Source organism: Cygnus olor, chromosome 3, assembly GCF_009769625.2.
Source record: "Cygnus olor isolate bCygOlo1 chromosome 3, bCygOlo1.pri.v2, whole genome shotgun sequence".
NCBI classification, from domain to species: domain Eukaryota; kingdom Metazoa; phylum Chordata; class Aves; order Anseriformes; family Anatidae; genus Cygnus; species Cygnus olor.
In genome coordinates, this window is record NC_049171.1 from 65,613,181 (window position 1) to 65,637,803 (window position 24,623).

At 43.1% G+C, this 24,623-nt stretch overlaps 1 protein-coding gene across 8 annotated transcripts in view; it reads right to left on the minus strand.

Annotated features, from left to right (window-relative positions):
- Positions 1-24,623, minus strand: part of ARID1B (AT-rich interaction domain 1B) — a 325,904-nt gene that overhangs the window by 133,660 nt on the left and 167,621 nt on the right. For 4 of the 8 annotated variants that reach the window (XM_040553588.1, XM_040553585.1, XM_040553583.1 and 1 more), the window contains exon 5: positions 13,084-13,125. The exons of the other annotated variants lie outside the window; for them this stretch is intronic. In XM_040553588.1, the coding sequence (XP_040409522.1) occupies positions 13,084-13,125 (42 nt within the window). The remainder of the gene's footprint in view (positions 1-13,083; positions 13,126-24,623) is intronic. 8 annotated transcript variants of the gene reach the window in all.

Here is a 24,623-nt window from a genome sequence, read left to right on the forward strand (position 1 = left end):
TGCCTTCAATCCATTCAAAGAGCCTGCCAAGAAAGAGAAACTAAACAACTAAATATAAATACACAGGAAATAAAAGTATACATAGATACATGTATAAAAATACACAGCTCTGAGGATGTACGTTCACATATATTTGCGTAAAAATACATTTTTGAGTATTTTAATAGAAACAAGCACAAATTGATTTAAATTAATCTCTGAACATACTGGAGAGCCAGCACAGTAATTAACTGTGTTATTTATTAATTATTATAACCATACCAACTGTCCTTTCTCTTCATCTCTCCAATAAAAACAATTCATTCCTAATTCATTCCAGTCACAGAAACCTTTACGAAACGTTACATAAGGTAATAAAATAGCTCCAGTTTTAGGGCTGCAGTATCCATTTCCAGCCTTCAATCACTTGTGTCAGATTATAATCTCAATTGAAGAGGTCTGCATTATTTGAACAATCCAATAACTCCACTGGCACATGCAAGCAGGCTAAAAGATTGTTTTTTCAAATTACACAGCAATATACTCTGAATAGGAGACCGGTCACGGAACAAGCTAAATCTGCATGAAGGAGAAAGACTGAAAGAGCTGGGGAGGGCGGTGGGGGGGGCTGGTGCAGAGAGGGAGGATGTAGTAAGCAGTATCAGAAAAATGAAAACAGAATTGAAAAAGGGAGAAGGACCACAGGAATGTACCTTAGTTGAAAAGGTTTCTAGCAATATCTGCTGGCAGTTTCTTTTCATCTGTGCAACTAGATGTTATTCTACCACAGTCAACAGTTTGAGTGGGCATAAAATAGAGAATTTCTAATAGTTTAGATCAGCACAGGATATAAAACAACTGAAATGTATTTCCATGTGCTAAATTCAGCAATGATTACTGCCATCCAATTGCTTGTATAGCATACTCTGACTATTACGGTGGCAGGCATGGGGAATACGGAGCAAAAAGGAAGGTAGAAATATGTTGATTCAGATTACCACTTACTGAATTTGCTTTTGCTTTGCTAGTATATTGTTAAATCTTTTTTTTTGCTTCACTGGAAGATACACATTTTTAAGATGGTTGGTCATAGCAAGCTCTTTATTTCGTTTTTGTTTTTAAATGGCCATAATTTGCACACCCTGACACCTGCTGATTTCATGCCCTGCCTTTTCCCGTCAAAGCCCATTCTCAGCTCTCCACACGAGGAAATCTCATTTATCAAAATTCTGTTAGTGTAAGGGGAAGGGCTATGCTGAGCTGAGCCATGGCCTTCATTAAACATGCAGAACATAAACTGCTGACACTAAGCACAGTCAACTTGCAGTGCAGCAGAAGAGGAAAAAAAAAAAAAAAAAAAGACGAGCAATGAGACAGAAGCAATGGTAGGATGGTGAGATGGGAAAAGCCACAGTTTTGCAAAGCATTTAAGTCATACTGAAGTCATTGAGATGTAATCACAGACCTGAAGTTAAGCATGCGCTTAACTTTGCCAAACAGAAATAGATCACTAAATTATGAATGGATCATTCTATTTCTATTTCAAGGAACATGGACACTTTGTTCTCCAGACCATTCCCTAAGGGAATGAAAAAGGTGAGGGGGAAAAAGGTAACAAAAAGGAGAAAACAGTCCCCTCTTCATTTCAAAATACTGGTCTGGATATAAGAACTGTATGTTCTGCTTAATATGATGAGATTAAAAAGGTTGGTATCCATCATTTAAGTTCATTTGGAGAGAAAAAAAACAATCACCATTATGTTCACTAATTTCAATAGGGTACCAAAAACAGTTGCTCTGAACAGGAAGGAAGAAAAATTTGTAAATTTGGAAGAGGAAAGCATGAAAACAGAAATGCATTAAGAATCGACATTAGGGTTGAGGGGGAACAAAGTGGCTTTTGAAATTTTCAATTCAGCTACTGTTCTTGATTTTTTTCCCCTTTAATTCTCAAAGATATCTGTGTAATGCTGCCTACAATAGAAGCTTGAATTTAATAGGCACGAAGCAGAAGGTGTGTAGCATTTTCCTCTGATCACAAGGAACAAGCACTTAGCTGTAAGAGAGATCCACAATGAGTCACTGCAGGGAGGAATCAAATGCATCACAGGTACATGCAAGCCTTTTTTATTATTATTGTTATTATGAAAACACATAACTTACAGACCTAGAGAAAAAAAACACACATTTTAAACCTCCTAGTCCTATAAAAATACGTAATATCCCACTCATATATACTGGCATTCATACAGCTTCAGTGGAGGCTGAGGGAGGTGCAAGGGGGAGTGAGAAAGAAGGTCAACCTTTTCTCTGTAAGCTTTTTATTTTTTGCTATTTATCAATAAGCTAAGATAATCATTTGAAGTTGAAACTGTCTAAATACCAAAAGGAATTATTTTCCATCAAGTTTCAAAGAGCAGCTAAAAGCTATTTTAATATCCATTATCTGAAAAAATAATATCATATTAACATTTTCTGATACTTTGACATCTCTTCAAATAGTTCTTCAAAGTTAATCTGAAATTAAAAGTACCATAAAATTAATGGCCAGATTCTGCTACCCTTTCCTATATCATCACATTCCAGAAAGAAAGAATTTCAACATTTAGCTCCCATCAACCAACTCTTAACATAATACTAATTTTTCTTACATCTTTCGGGGCTCTGTGTACGTGTAGTTTAGATTGAATAGAAAGTAGACACACTTGTGGCTATGGGGCATGCACATTAATCATTCCCCCGACGTAATTTCTGTAGATTTTTTTTTAAACACACATTGCATACACTTAACAGAAATCAATAGCTGCTTTCATAGTAAAAAGCTCTAATAGTGGTGTTTTTCATAACATCACCTACAAACCAGAATGGAATGGCCCAATTCTTAAATCTTGTTGTTGGATTTGTAACCAGTGCCATATTTTCAGCTGTTTTACCTTTATTCTGGTGAACAAGACACTGCAGCCTGCCATATAAAGCTGCACGCCACATGGTACCATTCAACAGCATATCTAGGTCAGCTTGCATTTTTAATGTGCTCCATTAGCTTTCCCCTTGCTCACTGTATCAAGTTTAAACTTCTTCTCACTTTCAAACCTTTGCATAACTAAGCCTGGCAGCACACAGGATCCTAAGAGTATCATGACTGCCTGCAACATTTATTCCACCAAAGATATCAGTTCTAATGCTTCTTAATTTCCTGGATTTCATGCCATTTCCAAGCACGGTGTCCCCAAATTTCTCCTTCAAGATCCTCTTCCACAACATTATTGGTTAAAAAAAAAAAAAAAAAAGATTTTACTTAAAAAAAAAAAAAGCTTTAGCTAACATAATTCCTTCCTCAGCAGTACTTGGGGCAGCTTAACAACTGTGACCTTGGCAGCATTCTGCACACACTACAGCTAAAAACTAAGAGTTAATAACCATATAAACACCCATAGCTACATTACTGTAAAGCTTTTGCATGCAATCATATGTGCTATAATGATATTTAGTCACTTAGTTGCTACAAAAGCCAGTTCCACACGATTCACTTCATTGCTTGCCTTCATAAACAGCAGTTAGACATTTCTCAAAATACCTTTATTAATTTTTAAATTAGTACATATTCTGACTCTGTTCTCACAAGTGTTTCCGAGGCGTACATCCCTCCACCGGAGCACAGCCCTTGCACAAGGATTAGAGTTGTAAAACCACTCTAGATATAGGTTACATTTACAGGGTAATCAGTTCATCTGTTCTGACACGAGGAATAATACTGCGCGAAGTTTCACAGAAGGCTCGGGAAGATTCAAATATATCTTGATAAAGGGGTGGGGGGGAATCAGCTGGTGGAATGAAAACAGAGTCACATTAAATTGAACGGCAGGGATGATGCTTATTGTGCTCCAGATTAAAATGTTAAGGCAAGTTTTACTACAGAGACTATAAATCTGTCTGCTTTCTGTTTCAGGTAGCATCAAGGATTCTGTAGTAGAATTGCAAAACACACAGAAAGATTATTACACTAGAAATGTATCACAACTGGTTACATGCATATAGTAAGCAATTACAAGTATTGCAATAGTATGGAAATTATGCCTGAACCATGTGTAATTTTGATCCTCCTATATAACGAAAATACATTATTATGATCCAATATAATTCACCGCTCACCAAGAAAACCAAAGAAATGACCTTGAAAAACAAGATCTCCCAGTGTCATTCGAACCCAATACAATTATTCATCAAAATCCCTAATTCGCTAGAAAACCCTGTCTCACACGAAGAATTTCTTAAAAAACAAAGCCAAACCAAAACCAAACAAAAAAAAATGGAATAATAGAAACTTCGAAGTTACTAAATGATCTTTTTGCAAAGGAAATGTATGTTCAGCTGAAACTCAAGCTTATGCAGTATTGTCATTGTTTCGTCCTCTGTGAAATCCATGGCATGTCACCAGTACTTTTTCACGCACAGTACAGTTCTGAAGCATGATACACACCTGACCTCATCTCAGAAAAAAGGGAAATTAAATCCTAAATCACATCTGTCTACCCAACAACTTTCTCACGTTCCTCTCTGCAATTTCTGCTCTTCAAACCTAGTATTAGTTTTAACAAGCTGACTATGCAATCAGCGTAAGCAGCCACATCGCACAAAATCTGAATCCTTCTATATGTGAATTCCTGTTTCATGCTGTTGAAAAGAAATACCGTCCAAAAAAACAAAAGAATGAACAGCAGGGAAATTAAAAAAGTTGCGGTTTCTTTGTTGTCGTGGTTTTTAGTCGCAATACCAACAGGAGCAGGCTTCCTGCACGAAGGTGGGGTTCCTTGCTCCGGGCAGCAGTTCTGGTCGCACCAGTTATGCAGTCAGGGAGACATTTGCAGAAGAAAAAAGAAATCTGGTCTAACCCGCTCTCCTAATCAAGAAAGAACAGCAAGGTATTTGCAAGCGCTCTGTCCTGCCCTCTTCCCACCCCCAAACAAAGAGACCACCTGCCTAAACATTTATTTAAAATTTGCAGGTATTTACAAGCAAGCACTGCGTTCCAGTTGTCAGATGAGTTCTCGGTAAATCTGATATTCCCTCAAAGTTCAAAACAGCCATATAAATCAAACGGGCCACACAGGACTGCAAAGGGCCCGCGCTATCGCACTGACAGCATCCTGGTTACAATTTAACAGCCTGCAGTTCAGCTGCAAACTACCAGGAACAGAAAGCTGAGCTAAATGCTGGCAAACTAGGCGAGGAACGTGGGGCTGCGAGGTCTCAGCACCCCACCAATGAAAAGTGTAGAGTAACAGAGGAAAGACTGAGCAAATAAATCCCCCTTCCCCCTTTTTTTGGTGTTGGTAATTCTCATTGCTGCACTGTAGGGACTGATGTGAAATGGTGGGTTCAGCCAGATCCTCAAGCTGACGTGCGTTCGCATCAGGAGAAGAGCGTCAGATGCTGTGCTTTTGGGGCGTTTCTACAGAGCCTGGCAAAGGGCTAACCCACCGTGCACGTCGCAGAGCAGCTCGTCGAGACAGGACCGAAGGAGGCGGACGGAGGCACGAGCCGGCGCTGCCACGAGCGCTGGCTGGTCAGGGGCTGCGGCAGCACGTTTAAACAAAGCGTCGGCTTAAGTCAGCGCAGAAACGCAGCAGAAATACTGACGGAAGGGGGACACACGTCATCAGAAAGGCATAAATAGTTGCAGACGTCGCTTCAGGAAAAACTGAGCAATGTCCCGAGACGCATACACGTGTGTTTAGGAAAGCTGCGTGCCAGTTGCTGACCCCTCGGACTCTCCGAAGGGCAGTGGCAGCTTTCAGCTTCCACCAAAAAGCCACGCGTGGTCCCAGCCACATCTTGGTAATACAAACTATGCAGCATTGTTGGCGATGGCTGCTCATCATGTTCCTGTTCTTAAAGTAGAGATGATACAGGAAGAAAGCCAGCAGTTTATTTATTTATTTATTTTTTAGCGCTAGTTCCCAGCTGATGGCAAACCACACAACAGCAAGTTTTGAGGACTCGGAGACGGGGGTGATGCTCACCAGCTCTGCTCACACCAGCCCTCCACAGTGCGCTCAGAGGAGCTTTTGGAAAGCAAAGCACTTCCACATCCCCATGCCAGCTGCCCAAGCCTAACCCCGAGGCCGCCAGTATTTATTCTGCAAGCATCAGTAGCTGCTTCACACTGAAAAGGAGCATTAAGCATATATTTATCAGTATTTTGGGTCACTGGAGAGACGTCTAGCAGAAGAAACAAGGGAATATATCTAGGAAAAAGCCCAGCATGCTGTCCCCTCATGGGGACACTGCCACAGGAGGCAGTTCCTCCCTAAAGCCTTGCCTCGACTTCCCTGAGACTGCAGTGTGGGAGTGCGTGCACAGCCAGCGTCACTGACTGGGAGAGAGAGCGCAGGGAGCAAAGAGCCAGCTGCTGCTGTGCCATTTATCCACTGCACCTTGACATTTCCACATTTGGGGGTTCCCAGCTAACGTGGCTTTCTTTCCTCTACTGTGTATCGTTCCATCTTCTCTTCCTCGTGCAAGGTTGTTTTGCAGTTGTCCAGATCCACCACCACTGCGTGATGAGCCAGTAAAACCTCACTTTTTTCCGTATCCTCCAATAGAGCTTTAAAATCCTCCACATACTGGAGGTGGGGCTGTCTGTGAGGAGCAGGGCACTACAACATACAGGAGCTGTCTGGAGAGGATTTTGATGGGGTACCGGACTCTTGCTCCGACTCCATCCTCCACGCAAAGTGGTTGCGCACACTCTTCCTCTACAGCCCTCAGGATGAAGCTGGACCACGGTTACAGGACCGAGTGCTCTACGTTCCCCTCCATCTGCCAAATCTTTTGCTATTGCCCCTTCACTTCTATAGAGCAAATTGGAAAAAAAAATCCTGAGGCTGAAATTCCCAAACATTAGGAACTACTGATTACGCAGGTGAAGTTTCCAGAACACGATCGCCATCACTCAGCCCCGAGTTTTCTCGGGTTGCCCTGAATACCCCAGCAGTGATACGCATAGGTCCGGGCAGAAACATGCTGAAGTCACTGCTACTCACTTAGCCGTAACTATTGCAAACCGCTTTGGCACATCTGTAAGGGGTCCCTGAGCCCCGCTGAGAATCCTAAAAGAGCGTGTCCAAAGAGCACCATATTCCCCGCTAAGGTGCCCTTCTCTCCTCTTAGAAATCAGCTGGCACAAAGGGCACTCAGAAGGCTTCAGCAATCCTAAAACACAGCTTTAAAATGGCTCAAAGAAAGAAGGCTGGGAAATCCTTTTAGTCATCTCTGAACACCTCAGATAACACGACTCCACAAAGAAGACAGCAGCAACAGAACTGGTGAAACATGTAATCCTAATTTTGCTCTGAGCAGCGAAACAGAAGTTACTGGAGGCTAGTATGAACATCTATTCTTTCTGAGCTGAAACAAATCCAAAAACTTATTTACAAGCCCCGGATTCCTACCTAAGTCAACAGTGCACAGACAGATGTAAATGAGGGCTCATTTCTCTGTATTTTCCTATATACTAAACACACACATAGACACTCCAAGTGTCAACATATCAAGACAGAGATAATTCAGACACTCGAAAACATCCTCTTCTGAAAAGGATTAATTGGCTTTAAAACAATTTAATTTGGCTTTGAAGATGCAACTTTTAGAAGCAACCACCAGATGGCAGAAGCAGAGGCTGCTTAGAGACTTCAACAAAAGAAAGCCGTCTTAAACAAGGCAAGCATTAAAAAGAAAACAATTTTTATGCCTACTTTTTCTTCTCCTTGAATAGCTTCTTTCCTCCTTCTTTCCAAGAATTAAGTGCTATTTTGTGCCAATCGATCTAGTACAAATCTCCGAAAATAAAAACAGAAAAATTAACAAACACGAAAATCTCTCGAGAACACATTTTCTCAATTTTCTCAAATGGCATCTCTACTCCATCTCGCAGCTCAAGGCTTCCGTATTATGGATACCGTTAGAACAACAGTTTCCTTCTAGATTTGCACAGTCATAACTCACAGTCAGCCACTAAATGTATTCTCTTTGGTGTCCTACGCTTCAAACCAGGAAGCTGACACGTAGCTACACCGCGCAGCTGAATTTCCCCTCGGGATTTGAACTTCTGGTAGCTGGGGCTGTGAGAATAAGCAGGCTACAGAAGATGCACTGTGATGTGCTGAGTATTGCAGTACAGCATCGTTTGCAAGGTGGAGGGAAGAAAAAAATAAAAAATGAAAGCTTAGTGAACTCAAGTAAAAGTAGCATGGTTGGGAGCAAAGAAGAGGTTTCAGTCCTGAGCACACGTGATTCTTAAAATTGTATATCCCGTGTCAGAGAGAAAGCACTAAAAAAATGCATCCCGGCAGCAGATATTTGAAAAGACTTAGGAGCAGCCTCCCTCAACAACTTCCGGAGTTATTAAATTATGGAGATGAGGTCATCGCTTTCTGCTGCGTCACAGAACCAAAATCCGGCCACTTCCACGAGCAATGCCGACAGCTCCACGGCGCTGACACAGCCACGTCAGAAATGCCACCCTTATTGCATTTCTTTAACAGAATGGTGGCTCCATGGCATGGATTTCCCTGTCGAAGAGAAATCTTTCCTCCTGTACTTGTCTTCTCCGAAGGAAACGCAAAATCCCTCCGCCAGCGAGCGTGTCCATCGGGAACGGGATCCTGGTTCCTCGAGCCCAGCAGCGCGGCCCCAGAAGCGACCAGGTGAAGCTGGCTCCGACTTCAAGACGGCGCCAGACGCAGTGCTGCAGATAATTGTGCCTCCGCACGGCAGCAACACCCCCCTTGCAAAACAGGCAAGGCTTTCTCGCCTGCCCCTGCTTTTAAATGACACCTGCGAATGGCTAATCCAGTCGCCGTTTATTTCCATATGTCAAATTACAATCCCAACTTGCGCGGAGCGACATAATAGTAATGATTAAGCCAATTACATCACAACGCAGCTTAAAAGCACACACAATGGAAGGATTAAAGCCGGCGACCAAACACGAGCGCCCTGTTCTGGCTGGAGCTCCCCCGCTGCGGGAGCATCGGCGGCTCCCTTCCCCTCGCCCCGAGTCGCGAGCCTCCCGACATGTCGCCGCTGGGCTGCCACCAGCACGGCGCCCCGCAGCACTGCCACGCCACGCGGGGACGGCTGCAGGCTCTGACCAAGGGCTGCAGCACCCACGGGCGGCCGGCGCCTCCACCGAGAGGCCGGGACGCGTGGGAGAGGCGGCATCGCCCTCCCGGGCTGGGCCAAGCTGCTGTTACCCGGCCAGATTTGGGTCAGGTCGGTGCTGACAGCAAAAGCCGTGGGGAAAGGGAGGGGAAGAGGACAGGGAACTGAGCTCCGACTGGAGAACAGCCCGGCATCTCCTTCCCCAGGTAGGGCCAGACATCGATTTTAGCCCACCTGGAGCACGTACCGCCGGCTTTCCACACTGCCACGCCAACCGATGCCAACGTGAGACTCCTACAACAAGGTGTGGATTAAATCTTTGCATCACGACCAACCTCTCAGACTCAGGTTTTCCATTCTAACTGAGGGATTAAAATGTTCTGATGAGAACTGAGCGTCTAAATCTCAGGATTTAAAAAACTCAGACACAGGTATTTTCATTTGTCCATTGCCTTGGTGTTTGTATTGGCGTCGTTCTCAACGGTTAAACCTTTTACCTCTTATTTCTGCTCTGTGCACCTTATTCTTTATCCTCTTTTCTTTTTCACATCTTTGTATCCCTCCTAATTTTCTCTGCCATCTGGGAGCACTGGTCCCATCTGCTAAAATCTGTCCTCCTATTCCAGCTAAAACCAACACAAAATAAATCGGTACTGTTAGCATTTTACATGTCATCATTAGGCTCTAATAAGATTAACGGGACTGAAAGGGCTTCCAACTTTTAAATACATTCTTGCGTGCTGACTGCAGACCCAGGCAGATACTGCTCCATCCAGTCACTCTTATTCTACCTGAGTTTCTCCGCAGCTCTGGGTTCGAAGAAACTTCCTGTACGCATAAGCTGGCAGTCAGCAGAAGCTGAATGAACCGTGCCCAACCGTTAGGCCTGCCCCACATCACCCTACCACCTGTCCATGACCTGCTGGGTGGTCATTTCCCCCACGTCTCTCCATAAACAGCCATGCACATCACAGCCACTCTAAATACTGAAGCTGAAAGATCAGTCAAAAGCTGGATTTTTTTTTTCCTTTAAGGATCAAACACGCATACAAACACACACACAAACGCATGTATAAATAAAACCGAATGCCACGTGTTCCATCTTCCAAAATGCTATTACAGCACACTAACAGCTTACCCCTTCTGCACAATTAGCTGCAAAGGAAGCTGAATGCTTTTGCTTCCTACCGTTCAACCAAAGGAAAGGTTTGGACAGTAACACTATCGAATTTCTGAGTCTTCATACTCAAACAACACCTTTTATTTAAACTGCTTACACTTTCAACAAAAAGAAGTTGATATTAAAAACATCACTTTTATCCCAATAAATTGTCTATTTTATCTTTGTTTTGGGAAGACTGCTTTCTTATTAAAAAAGTGAGGCGGAGGGAACATTTTGAAGGGCTACTACTAACACTCTGTGATTTGCACCTGTTCTGTGCTTGCAGAGTAAAAACAAGCTCTGGCACTTCAAGGTACCTCTCCTCTGGGTTTGTTGACAGTGTGAAACAATGGCTTTTGTTTTAATTTTCTTTGCTAAAATAAAAAATATTTTGCCTGATCAAAATGCATATCCTACATCAAAGACCCTCTGCAGCTGATTTCTACATGTGCTTATCCTCCGCATCAAAGACTCAAAAGACTGCATCATCCAGATCTTCCCTTCCCAGATGATAACTATGGTGAGACTGAACAATGTTGTGCTGTCTCATTCAGCATGTTTTCCTGGGAAACGGCCCCATTCGCTGCCAGCATGCATATTTACCATGAAATGAAAAACAAGGAGAATTTAAGACTAACAGATAACATTGTAAGTTCTTTCTGCAGTTTAGAATTATTATTTTTTTTAACAGTAATCGGTATCTACAGGAAACACAGCCTGTCAACAACCCTAAAACTAAGCGATAAGCGTTTAAGGGTCGGTGGAATGGATATAGTCAAAAAAAGAGTCACCCTCTGCCACACATTATGCTTCTCCTTACGCATACAGAAGGGACTTAAAATGTTAGAAGCTGAAGCACGTGCCCCAAACCATCAAGATAGCTCCCCAGTAATCTGCATTAGACCTGGAGGGAAATTCAGGCTGAAAACCTGTATTGAGGAAAGCATTACAATTACGTAAACTATAACCTTACATCCTCCTCAACTATGTTACATGGTATTTGTCAAACTTATTTTCTGAGTTGTAAACTAAAAAACACTTTTAATTTTTAAAAACGTGCTTTAAATATGTGCTTATATGTACTTCCCATGATTGTACCAACTGATTTGCTAACATAACAGAGATGCTAACATTTGTGTGTCATTGCAACAGACAGTAGAGGAAGTGTTTAAGGAAGAGCGGGAAAGAAAGTGCTTTCACAGGATGCCTACGTAGGCAGCCAAGATAGATTCCAAGATTAACAAATTTGGAATGATACATTTACCTTTTTTCTTGACTGAGAAAAAGTACATGACATATCTAGTTTAGTACATAATGTAAGGCTACTTCTTCAAGAGAGCAACAAGACCCTCTTGGTACAATTTGCCTGGGACTCTGGAAGATACAGTTAAGAGCTGGCAAAGGTACTGATTTGGTTTTGTTAAATTAAAGCTTAGCAACAGAAAATTCCTGAAACTTTAGGTAATAAAAAGGAACTTTAAATGGTGTTCATCAAGATGACTGCTAAACTGAAAAACACCTTGCAAGTTTAGCCACACGAAAAATAGCAAGAAGCCTCTTCCATGGTGTTTTAGTTGTGCGAGTGACTGGCTACAATAATCTGCAGTAATATTTCTGTTTACCTACCTATAGTCTGAAGGATTATGGAGATGAGTTCACAAGAGCTGACCCTCCAGGTTTATTAAATATTCAATGAATATCCTGTATGAATGCTGGGTATTAAGTTAAAAAAAGGAAGGTACTGCAGACTACCATATGTTACATACTTCAAATAATACTGGTGTAGCTCTTTTCATTTTTTAATAATTTAAATCACTTTATCACATATCAACATAAAAATGTACAATACAGACACAACTGTAAATTCTGGCATCATGAATATTTAGATGCTTTTAAAGCTTTTTTTCTGTGGGTTAATTTTATTTACTGTATTCTGTATAAACTTGGAAAACTTATTTCATCTTTTGATTTTATTTTTTTTACCTCGGTAGTAATAGACTATTATTTTCTCACCTGCAGTAGTATCACAGCAAGGGGGCCTTCAGCAGCAGGAAACTCTTCATTGTCATGATTTAGCCTACTGTTTCTACAATCTCCTCCTTCCCCTCCCCTCCCCACTCCCTTCCTAGCTAAATAGATGTAGCCTACACACAATCTGCCTTTTCCTAAAATCATCTGCTATTAGTGCTTAATTAAAACCGTGGCTGTCACTGTAAAGCTCGATGGCCAAAGAAACTCAGGCAATAACTAGGATACTGCCACCCATTTCGCAGAGCAGGTCTAAATGATCTCTCCGACACGCATACTGTATGCCATACATTGATCTACAATTGAACACAGGGTGATGCAGCTGCTCAATGTAGACGTCCTATTTGCGATGCACTGTGAAAAAGGATCGTGAACAAAGTGGCTTACTCAACAGACTGTTACAAAGCAGGAAACGACTGGGATTTTTGAGCTGCAAATCTACGAAACAAGAACAAACCCAGCACGGAGGCAGCTCCAGTCTTAAAAGTTACTACAAAACTGAAGTTCCATACTTCCACACGGGCTTCCCCAAGTAAGATTTGCTCAAATGTTCTACACAGAATAACAGGACTCAGACAGCCTGTGTGCCCTCTGCAGAACACCACACGTTCGGGGAGGTTTCTGAATTGGTGGATGTAATTAACAGGGATCCTCAATTCTCGGGCTGAAAATTGTCGTCTTCTGTACCATCACATCCAACAATTTAAACGGAAGGGACCTATAGAACAAAACTCCATCAAACTACACACCTTGTGTCCAAATGTAGCATCCTCGGAGGCCAAGACTTCAACCTGAAATTATAAGGAGAAAGATCATTTGAAATGTAGCCACTACCAACCACCTCTCCTGAGCGCAGCACCACAGCCCAGGCAAAGCAGGCTTCTCCAAATGAAGACACCAGCCTGGACCGACCCTCGGAAAGCCTGCATACGACAGCACATGCTGAACTGACAGCTGACAACAGAAATCTTCATGAGAGGAAACTCAGAAACTCACAACACAGACCAGGTTTCTCAGCCTCAATGCTATAAAAAGCATCTACCTGTTGGTGCCCCAAAATGTGCTGTACTGCAGCTGCAACACTGATCTCCAAGGGGAGTTTTGGCTACACCAAAAAGCTGCCCGAGCACCACCAGAATCTCCTGCTGTGGTGTCTCCCTCTAAAACAAAAGGCTGGCAGCACCTGAGCTCTTCCCCTCTCGTTACTGTCGGGCGAGGCCGGGTGCTCCAGCATCGGCTGAACAACTCAGTCAGCAAACTCAGCAGCCCAGGCCTCACTCACGGGCCCCTCTCCTGCCTGGAGCAAAGCAAATCCTTTAAAATCTGTGGATTTCAGGGAAGAAAGGCTGCCCAGGCAGAGGCCGAGGCCACAAGATGCGGTGCACATTGGAAAGGCTGAGGAAAACAAGGTGTTAAGTGACCTGGCGGTGCCCCAAATCCAACGCCTTGCTGCTCGCCGCGTATCCCACCGCTCCAGGAGTTGCTACACGTTAATCTGGGACAACAGGCACAGAAAGGCAGGTGTGCTGGCTTTTTCATTAGTCTCCTTAAAAATACTTCACACATCAGCACCTTTCACCTGAGAATCTCAGCGCTTTTATGAATTCTAATTAATTAAGCTTCTCAATAACACCGGTGAGGTAGGAAATGTCATAATCCCAATATACAGCAAGAAGAGTGAGGCAGAAAGAGGTTAAATAATTTCTTAGCAGTCATGTGCCAAACAAGGGACACGCTCATGAAAAGAATCCCAGATTTCTACTCCCAGGCTCATAGTTTAACAACTAGGAAATTCTCTATTTCTCTGATTTACATCCTATTTAAAATGCCTACTGCTGCATTATAATTTATACAACTAGTATAACTATAACTAATGTATCTAATCTCCAGTTCCAGTTTAACTTAAGAAGAGTGAAGGATTTAAAGCAAATCAAGAGGGAAAAAATGAATGTCAAGTTTCAGCCTGAAGCACATTATAATGCCAGAGTTATAAACCCCTGAACAAGAGGGTTTATAATGGAAAGGCTGATAAACTAACAATGATGGCAGCACTTAAATATATTTATGTCATGATCTAGCAACATATGGTATCCCTTCATCTCTAAATTAAAAAAGGGAGGAGGAGATGAAGCATTTATAGGAACGAAGAATAAAAGCAGAAAATGAACCTGAAGTTACCCAATTGTGACCTGTCCGGCTGATTAGGAATGGCAGTAAGAGGCTACAAAAGAGGATCTCATTCAATAGGAGGTAGAAAAAAACCATCCAAGTAAATAAAATCAATCTGAAATGATACGTATTAGCTACTTATATTAAGCTTCTAATCCTTTAGGCACTTTATAAATATTAAACAATCAGTCCTGGTGAGACTGATAAATATCCATAATATATTTTACAGATGAAGAAACAGACAGAGGGTTAAGTGACTTGCCCAAGGCCAAAAAGAGAATAATCAGACACTGGATTGGAAATAGCAGTATGATTGCTTGTCAGAATACAGTGCCCTATTCGGATCCTCAAGTAATTCCAGTTTCAGAGGCAGCCCAGCTAGGGTTAATGCGGTACCCATCCAAACCGAGAGTTCATTTTCACCAGGCTGTTTGTTCTGGTAAAACATCTCGCTACCATAACCACACAGACCCCAAAACATGAACCTGTGCCACTGGCTCCCTCTCAGACCCCCTCCTGCCCCCAGCAGTGCTGATGGCCCCAACATGGATGGCACGAAAACCCCGCAAAGATCAGCCAGATCTTTGCTGGGGCTCCAGGCTTTGTCTCTTCTCTGGGGAGGCCACCTCACCACAAGGGGACCGTCACTGTGTGGGAAGGTGGCACTGTCAAAAACGGGCTGTGCTAATTGAGATCCTGTTCACTCAGTGGCGAGGGGACATTTGTGGCTGCCCTCGGTTTGAAACATGCACATGAAGGTGACGTGACAAGCAGCACATTTGCAAGACTCAGGTCTCCTTCTTTTCACCAAGGAACTGAGAAGAGGAACAAACTGGGACATCAAACAGTAAACCAGAAGCTGAAGGTGGTGTAGCATACATCACCGTGGTCTCTTTCACAGGCAGAAATATTTTCATTTTTGCTTAGAAATGTAAACGCTCACAGGGACAACAAAACGGTTCAGAGTGCAGCTATTGGTGTAGATCGTAATCCTGATTTAAAAAGCGTTATTGAACAGTTCTGGTAATGGCATTTATGCTTTTCCAAGAGCGATCACACCACTGTCGTGATAAAATACTTGTCTCTCGTTGAGGATGATGCGATAAAACACCCTCTGCATTCTTAGTTACTACTGTGTTTACTCGTGTATTACCGTATTAGTCCCTCGGTTTTCACCTCTGTGTAAAATGCAGCAGCGATCAGTAAGAGACAAGTAACTGCTGACACTGTAAGATACACAGTGTAAAGTACTGATACAAGATGTGGGACAATGTGATACTTTTCTCATGCTGACTTCCAAAAAAAACACAACCAAAACCACCACAAAACACATTACAACCTGGCCTGAGAGGACCCCCCTCTAGTGGGAATGAGAGTGTACTTCAATCAACACCCACATTGCCCAAGAATAGAAAATTTTGTGTCCTTAAGAATCAGGCAAGCACCATCTTTCTCTTAATCATCTCCAAAATATATCACTTTGGTTCCAATAAACAAAAAATGAACTACAGATTCATTACTGCTTCAAGATAATCAGGCATTAATTAAGAACTTCTCATTATATACTTACTTGTGGCAGTCAAACATTTCCTGTTTTAGTTGCCTCACTGTACACATGTAAATACATTATCTTGGGCAGGGGGTTGTTTTCCTTTTGCAGCAAAAAAATCCCCTGCATCGTTAAAAAAGCAGGCTGGGTGACTGACGAGGCTCTGCCGAGTCCACGTGCCGGCACCAGACCCAGCCGCTCGCCCCTAGGCGCTGCCCTGGCCCTTTGCTGAGGCCCCACCACCTCCGCTTTGGGCCCGCTCCTCACCATACTGGGATACAGCCGAATGGGCCTGCTTGCCCCGTGTCTTATTTGGATACAAACTGACTTGTAATCGCTATTCGTTCGTGTTTTCTCTAACGAATCCGGCAGCCTTTTTGCTGCTGATAAAGAAAACGCAACCCCTCTGCAGCAGGCTGCAGCCCTGGGCCAGGAGGCTGTTGCAGGTGGTTAAGAGGTGGGGGGAGTTCTTCCACCTCCTAATGCAAGGGTTCGTGGTGTCATCCTAGAGATCTCTCATGAATAACGTGTGGAGTACCCTGAAAAAAGTTGGGTAGTAGCCCCGAGTCTCTTTTTATCAGAATAAATGACACTTACTTAGTACTTTTGTTTTGCTCTTAAATAAAGGAGTCGGGCAGCCCGCAGTCCGAGAAACAGTATCGCATCACCACCAGCAGGCTTACAGTAAATCATGAGCAATTTTTACCTCCCTATCCCAGAGAAAAGGATTTGTGACAGATCAAAACGTTGAAGGGCAATGCTAAACAATACCTTTTTGAAACAGTTTTACAGCCTTGCGATTAGATGACACAAGGAATTATAATAATGTGGTCATCTCCAAAGCCACACTCAGCAACGATTCGGTCCTCGATTCAGTCCAGCTCCTTCTTGGCTCATCAAGACTTTGTTTGAGATGGGATTAGCTGAAACTGAGCAAGAGCCACAGGAAGTGGAATACCATTAACAAAAAGAAAATTACAGCTGTGCTTAATACTCCGACTGTTATCCAAACAAGAGAACATGAAGTGGCAAGTACTCAAGGACGAAATAACTAACTCATAGGAGACACAGGTCACAGAACCCCTCTCTATCATCTTCTTTTTTTTTTTTTTTCTCCTCATGGAATCTGAAAATAAGCACTAATAATCATTTCAGGTGGATGCGGATTGCTGTATAATATCCTGTTACCATTAATGCTGAAAAGGATCATTGATCTGCATTTAACTACCCAGGCAATACCTCCCAGTACAAGGCACGCTTAGCACTGCCCTCAGCCGTGGGTCTGAGCCCTTCACTTAACGGAGCCACTGCGACTGGCGGCCGACGGGGCCGGAGCTACGGCAAGACACGCAGCAGGCTGGTGCAGCCCCGACCCCGACAAAATATTCTGCGCAGGCACTTGCAGTTTCTGTGGGTCACACATGAGAATTTGCCCAGCTGGCTGCCAGTTTCACAGGCTTTCTATTGTCATTTGTTTGACACTATTATTCTAGAAAAATTATAGCACACGGCCTCTCTGATACCTAGAGGGTTTTTGCCAACTGCCTGCTTGCTAAGAAGGCATGCCTCTGGCACTTCTAAGATAGGTTCAAAACAAAATAAACGTGTATGTTAATGCTCACATTTTGTAATACTTTTGTATTCACCGTATCACAAAGATCAAGCAGATCAGAAAGGGCTCTCTTCCCCATGATAACAAAATCATGAAAGAATGAGGAAATACAGGGGTTGCCGCCTGAATTGCTGTCAAATCACCTCGCCGCCGGGTCGCGATAAGACAACCTGCATCACGCTGGCCAATTCACAACCAAATTACTTGCTCCTGTACCCAGTTTGCCCTCTCACTTCACGGGGCTTCTCGGCAGGTGGGTGGGTGGGGGAAGCTCCGTGGTCTCGGCGACTTACAAACGGGACTCATCAGTCTGGGCACGGCGAGATGCAAACGCACCTCCAGCCGCTGTGCCCACACCCCAGCCTTGCCAAGCTACCTGCTGGAACCAGCCTGGACACCTGGGTACGCGCAAGATGCTACAGCGCATGGTGCAGCTATAACCCCACAAACCGTCTCTAGTTCAAATTCTCAGCTTTTAAGCTCTGTCCCCCACAACCAGTTCTGGACTCATCTTTTTTTAAACAAGAGAGACAATAAATTAATCCTGCTTTCATTTTTCGGCGCCCTTAGAAAGTTTATTTCAAAGATAAATATTGCTATAGTCATTCGTATCTTCATGAAGCCCAGCCTACCTAGCTGTAACATTTGCATTCTTTGCCTCGCTTTTAAAGTAATTTAGGATTCAACATTTGCAGAACATGGTTGCCCTTCTCCCTGGAGCAGGGACAAACTTAAATGACCCACGCTAATTTTTGGCAATTCTTCAAGGACTTACTGAGCTTGTACACTGCTTTTAGCGTATGCAGGACTAAGTAGGAATAAACTTTGGTAACTGAGACAACCTTTCCTTCCCTTTTTTCTCTGCTAACTGCCACCGGTTTATTTTTAATGGCTATCATGCATGTTCTTCAAGTCAGGTTCCAAGCCTGCAGCAAGGGAAGACCAGGCATGCTCCCCAGGCAATCCTTGAAACAAACATACCAAAGACACCTCCGTTACCACCCTGAATCTATGTCTGAATTAAAGGTGAGGTAGTTGCACAGTATCAGCCTCATGAATTAAGGAGAAATCAGCTGCGTTTTCCTCACTTTTCATACAAAGTCCATGGAAACTACTTAGTCGAGGCCTTTTGGACAAGTAAATGCCAGCTCCTTACAGGTTGGCCCCTGTAACAACGGGACAGTGTGACCCATTTCAAGACGCTCTTTAAATCTAGCACCCACTGTTTCTTAAACTTTCCCTTTCTTTTGCCAGTTCTTTGTGATGTCAGTTATTTATCTTCTACTTCACCAGGGTTAGAAATAACAAAGATCAGTGTTCAAATTTCTGAAGCCGCAACTTTTAGCTCCCAAAATACACTTTAAGCAACAAAAAAATCTCTTTTTCAATGACAGAACAACTGCGTGCTATTTTGTTTTAAAAGGGTTTGAAACGATTTTCAGAAACTATGCTGCATTTCACACTTGCTTATTAATTCTCCTCATTCTCCTTATTAGCATGTACAGACAACAGAGCAGCTCAAGGACAGCTCGCTGAAGCAGCTCTGTGCTTGGTCAGCCAGCGTTAGAGATAAAGCACAACGATGCCTCATGTTCTTCAAAGCTGTACAGCAGAGCAGATCTGTCCTGCTCGTGTTTTTAAAATTCTTAAATGCCGATGTTTTTGTGGAAGCTGATTTACAAAAAAAAAATAATATATCATTCACATCTTCAACATTGTGCCTTATACACCGTCTTGGACATAATATTGACTAACCTGCTGTTTTAGTCTCCCATTGCAAATATTTTGCAAAATCCTGGGAATGAGGCCAATCCCTAAGAAGCAAAAAAACCAGACTCTAGATATTAGCTAACTAAAAGCAATAACCATCAGCCTTGTGGGATACAATACTCACTACAGAATTACATATGTATTAGAAGCAACCGGGGAGAATAAAAAGTTGTGGATTAGATGGCGATGGGGCAATTCCTGTGACCTCAAACAGAAAGAAAGAGACAGAGTTAGATCAGCACCAGGAAACAGCCATTGCAAACCGGGGATAAATGGACATTTGAGACTGTGCGCGTCTGATCAGCGCACGCTCACCAGTCGCTGCAGCGGGACCTACCATAACTACCCGCGAGCATGCTCTGCGTGCTCCTACCCCTCCCAGCTCTGGGGTAACTTATTCCTCCACAGCTACCACAGACATCTCTGATCAGCAGCAAATTCACAGCAGTAGCATGTCCATCTGCTCTTGTCATGAGAAGATAGATGAAGCAGGTAAGGTACGTACACGCAGACATACGTATACACATGCGTGGACGCCGCTGTAAACACATTCACAGTTCAAATCTTTTGTATTTTTTCTGTCATGCACTGTTTTTCATACATATGCAAAGATATGTAACATACAATTAGTTCTTTCACACTAGAGCGCTGCATAAAACAGAGTAACTGCACCGAAAATTAGCTTTTGATATTTATTTGTTTGACAATGTAGAGATCAAAATGACTGTTGTACTGAGACTGAAATCTAGGAGCAGTCACTATTTAATTTGCCTTAAGAAAAGAGTGGTAGATACTATTAAATACAAAATTCAAACCTTTCATCCACAAGCATTCTAATATATGGGAAATCCTGAAAAACTGTCATTATGCTATGTGACATGAGCAGTAACAATTACTGCAAACGTTAAGCCTTTTATTTAGGTATTGTGTCTGCATCTTTTCGAACCCCTTTGCATTTCTCACTCTTTTGTTGAATACCATTGCTTCCTTTTGCTCCAGCAGCTCCAGAACGGTGAGCCATACAACCTCACCCACCAAAGTCCACTGCAAAAGGTCTCTACAAACAGCCTCTGTCACGCACGATCACGCTGTCAGCCTGCAGAGCGACGCTGCTGAGGAAAACACCAAAAGGGGTTAAAACTTCGCTGCCCTCGCCCCACAGGGCTGGAGGTTCCCACCTCACGGCTCCGGCAACCCAAGGGGCCAACCGCCCTCGCAGCCCTTTTCATACAAAGTCAGCTTGCTTCGCGTAAATAGGGGGTGCCATCCACCAGCAACTAGGGGGTGGTAACGAACAGCTGCAGTGCCATCGTGGTTTCTATTTTGGAAATTCCAGAAAGCTCCCCAAAGGCTTATTTTAACGCCACCCTCACCCGCAGGGAGGGCTTTTGCTTTGTAGGGCTGCGAGAGCTGCTCCCCCCGGTCCCCTCTTCCTGCCTCTCTGCATAACGTCTGTACGCACCAGCTGGGAAAATGAAGACACGTACAGTCCTAGGCAAAACGGCGTGTCTTAACAACCTCGCCTAAGCGAAGTCAAACAATTTGCAGCAAAAATTGAAGATAAGTGACCAAGGACAGAATCTTTACAGAAACAAAGCTTGAAGTTTCAACTCTACACCATTCTGTCAGCAGCTTTCTTATTTAATTGAGCCGGTATACACCCAACATCAAAGATACTAAGCTATTTTGTGCTGAAAATATTGGAAGCATGTTAAGAAGAGGTGGCAAACAGAAAGGATCTGTCAAAGGTAACAGATGTATCAAGGGCACCAAGCACTGTGAAGAAGGCGTTAATTATCTATGCTGAAAAAGAAAAGGTGTTTGAAAAACAGAAACTGTTTTCAAAAGATTCAACATATTCCTATTGTGCTCGGGAGAAAAAGCTTCCCAGCACCTTAGACAACATTATTTTGGGTATGTGGGTTAAAAAGATTTTTTAGGCGAGGAGGCACACAATGTGGAGAGAGAGCGCTCTGTTTCAGAAACATGGTTTCAACTTCAAAACCTTTGCTGTGTCTCACAACCGATTCCAACTGTAAATTGAATTCTTTATTCCTACTTTTAATGGAATGGGTAACTTACACAACCTAGCTGAATCTCAGAAAGAACGGGAAAAGAAGAACACCTTTTTGAGCACCTTTTTGTAATTTAGCACTGTCTCCACAGTACTTTCAACTCCTGCCCTACAAGGACTGCTTCATCTGGAAGGGAAAAAAAAAAAAGGTACTTTTTGAGAATAAAACACAAATATGCAAAAAAAGTCACGCTGAGGCAAAACTTGTCACCAGAGGACCTACCCTACATAGCGCTGACGTTCTTATTAATTTTTTTTTCTAGATCGTGGATGGTTCTGTTCACTCACAACCTAATTCTGAGTCAGGAGGAGAAACTGATTCCTTATTATACCTCTGTGCCCCCTCTCTCCACCTTCCCTCGCAGGACCAGTAAATTGTACCTTTCTGAAGCACGCTTTTGAGAAAACTGGTTAACACAAAAATGACCCTTTCCTTTTTCATCTGGAAAAAAAGTAAAATCAGAACAGATAGGAAGGGAGATGAGTAATAATTAAAAGCAAGGGAAGTGTCCACCTGTATACAAAAGAGGCCAAAACCTATTTCTCTGAAGACAATGAAAACACCCTAAATGCACGTGTAATATCGCACGCTCAGCTAAATCAAGGCAGCTGCCCTAGGAGCGTGATGTGGCCGAGAACAGAACCAACGTGGTCTGCAGAGCCCTAAGTTATGGGGAAAATGGCCGAGGCGATGGCCAGCAGGGATGTACCAGGCCCCGAGAACCTGATCCCTACCTTCCCAACCAGCCAGCCAGCTCTTCCTGCGGCCCGTTTCCCTCCCGTGTCGCTATCAGGCCATATATAGCGGGTGGCTAATACTGACAGCGTCTGGGAAATTCATTTGGGCATCGTCTGGGCATCGTCAGCCCGGCAGCACAGGTTTGGAAGGGATGGTTTCCACAACAAAGCATCAACACACCTGCCAAAGAGTCACACGGGAGGAATCCCCTGGGCACTGTTCTGTATTTCATACCATAACTTGAAAGGGTAAATCTGTGGAACAGGACTCAGACGAACTGAGTTATTTTTGCCAACGATCTGAGCTTTTTCTCTTGACTTATTTTCAGCTGCATCCTCCTCGCCTCCCCACAAGGTGCAAAGATTAGGAAATACTCTGACTGGATTAACCGCTTTAAAAATTATTCAGATGTCGCAGCTGGCCAGTTTTTGACCCTTCTGATAGCAGGATTTAAGAGTTTACTGGGAAAGAACAAGTGCTCCTGTCAGTGCCATAACTCCTCCACACTGTTCTAGTTCACAACAGCAAAACACTTCCTCAGAACTGAAGGGAAAAAAGCGCTCAACCCTAGGCCGGCTCTATGCTGAAGATTTCAAAGGGGCAGGCAAAAATTAAAAAAAGAAAAAAAAATTCCAAGGAGTCACTTCAGTCCTAAGTAGGGCCCGGAATAATACGAGTCCAGATAAACTGGCAAATTGTGTTCTCTTTCCATTTTACTCGAGTTCTCTATCTGTTGTGGTAGAGGAAAATGAGCGCAGCACTGAGAACACATCCTCCAAAAACACACGTTCCACGCTTCACATACACAAAGCCTGAATTTGCATACAGGAATCAAACAATTAGGTTCCCTGAACGCCTGAACTACTTACACAAATTGGGACTTTCACTCAGTCAAGCGAGTGAGCGCGCAATGTACAATTTTGCAGGCCACTTCAGCATTTAACATTTCTGATATCCCCACAAAACAAACCAAAAAAATTGAGCCCAAATTCTTCTCGAAGTTACTCCCAGCAAATAGCAGCTCGCTTATAAAAGCCTGATTAATTGCAGAATCTTGGCTTCAGAATTCAATTACGTTAAAATATTAAAAATTCTAGAGTCCATAAACAATGACTATAAAGCTGTTTATAGCATTTTTAATATTTTATTTGAATACGGCAATATGAACTATAAATGTTCTTTTTCCTGCCCCCACCCCCTTTTCCCTCTTATTAGTTTGCTGCAGTTTCTTCCTGCAAACAGAACAAGCATGACACTCGGGGACGGAGGAGATGAGAGAGGATGTGGCGGGCTATTGACACTCCACCTCCTCGCAAACTCTGCTTCTTCATTGTGCTCTGCGCCTCTTCGTGAGTTTTATTCTGGGTCTACAAGGGTGCTTCTGGATAATTACAGGATACAAGCCGGCTTTTTTTTCCAGCCTGTCTCGATTTCAAAGTAACCCCCCTATTCATGCTTGTATTATTATGCAAGGTAAAACAGCAAAACAAATCAATTGCTAACAGCCTCGTGTGGTTTTCTAAACTTAGCATTTCTGCACGATGGTGTGCGTATACGGCGATATTCCGTGCAGCTGTACCTGTTCAGACACGAGAACCTTGTATAAATCCTAAACTTCAACAAGCTTTTTCGTAAAGGCTTTTTTCTTTGCACACACGCATCGCACAGGTTAGTCTGAAAGACGAAGATAAAGGAAGCACCTGAGCAACAAATCTTCCTGTAACTTCTCCCGAAGAACTAAACCCCAGCACTCACCCTGTTTTCCAATTACAGTATCTGCACCAATTATAACAGTAAGTTGGCAACCCTGGAGACTGATTTTTATACTCATTTTAAGCTCGTTTTGCTCAGAATGTAAAGAAAAACTCGAACTGCAATCTCGGAGGTGAAAGGCTAGAGTTTTAATTTCTGAACTGCGCAGCCCTGGCAGGTCTTTTCCACACTTGTGCTCTGCGGAGTCCATTTTGTTTCTGTATGTATTTCTGCTAAGGTTCCCCTTCCCCCTCCAAACAAAGAAGGTATCACTGCATTTATAAGAAAGCCAGTCATTGACAGTTTTTGCTGCAGCTCATTTGTTACGTCCCACTAAGAGTTTACAAACAGCTGTCCCATGCATCTCCACTGGATACAATTTTAGTCTAGACAGGGGAAATCCAAGCTACTGCTGCCCAAACAACATAAACACAGGAAGATTTTCAATCAATCATTGCATTAATAGGAACATCTCATAATATAAGGGGAGGGCGTTTTGGAAGAAAGCCTATTTCAGAGCCTGAAACAGTGTAATTGCACGGTATTGTTCTTGTGCTAGGCAGGGCTATGGAACGACGCTCTTGCAAACCAGATTTTGGTGCAGTGGTAGATTTTGATAAAATG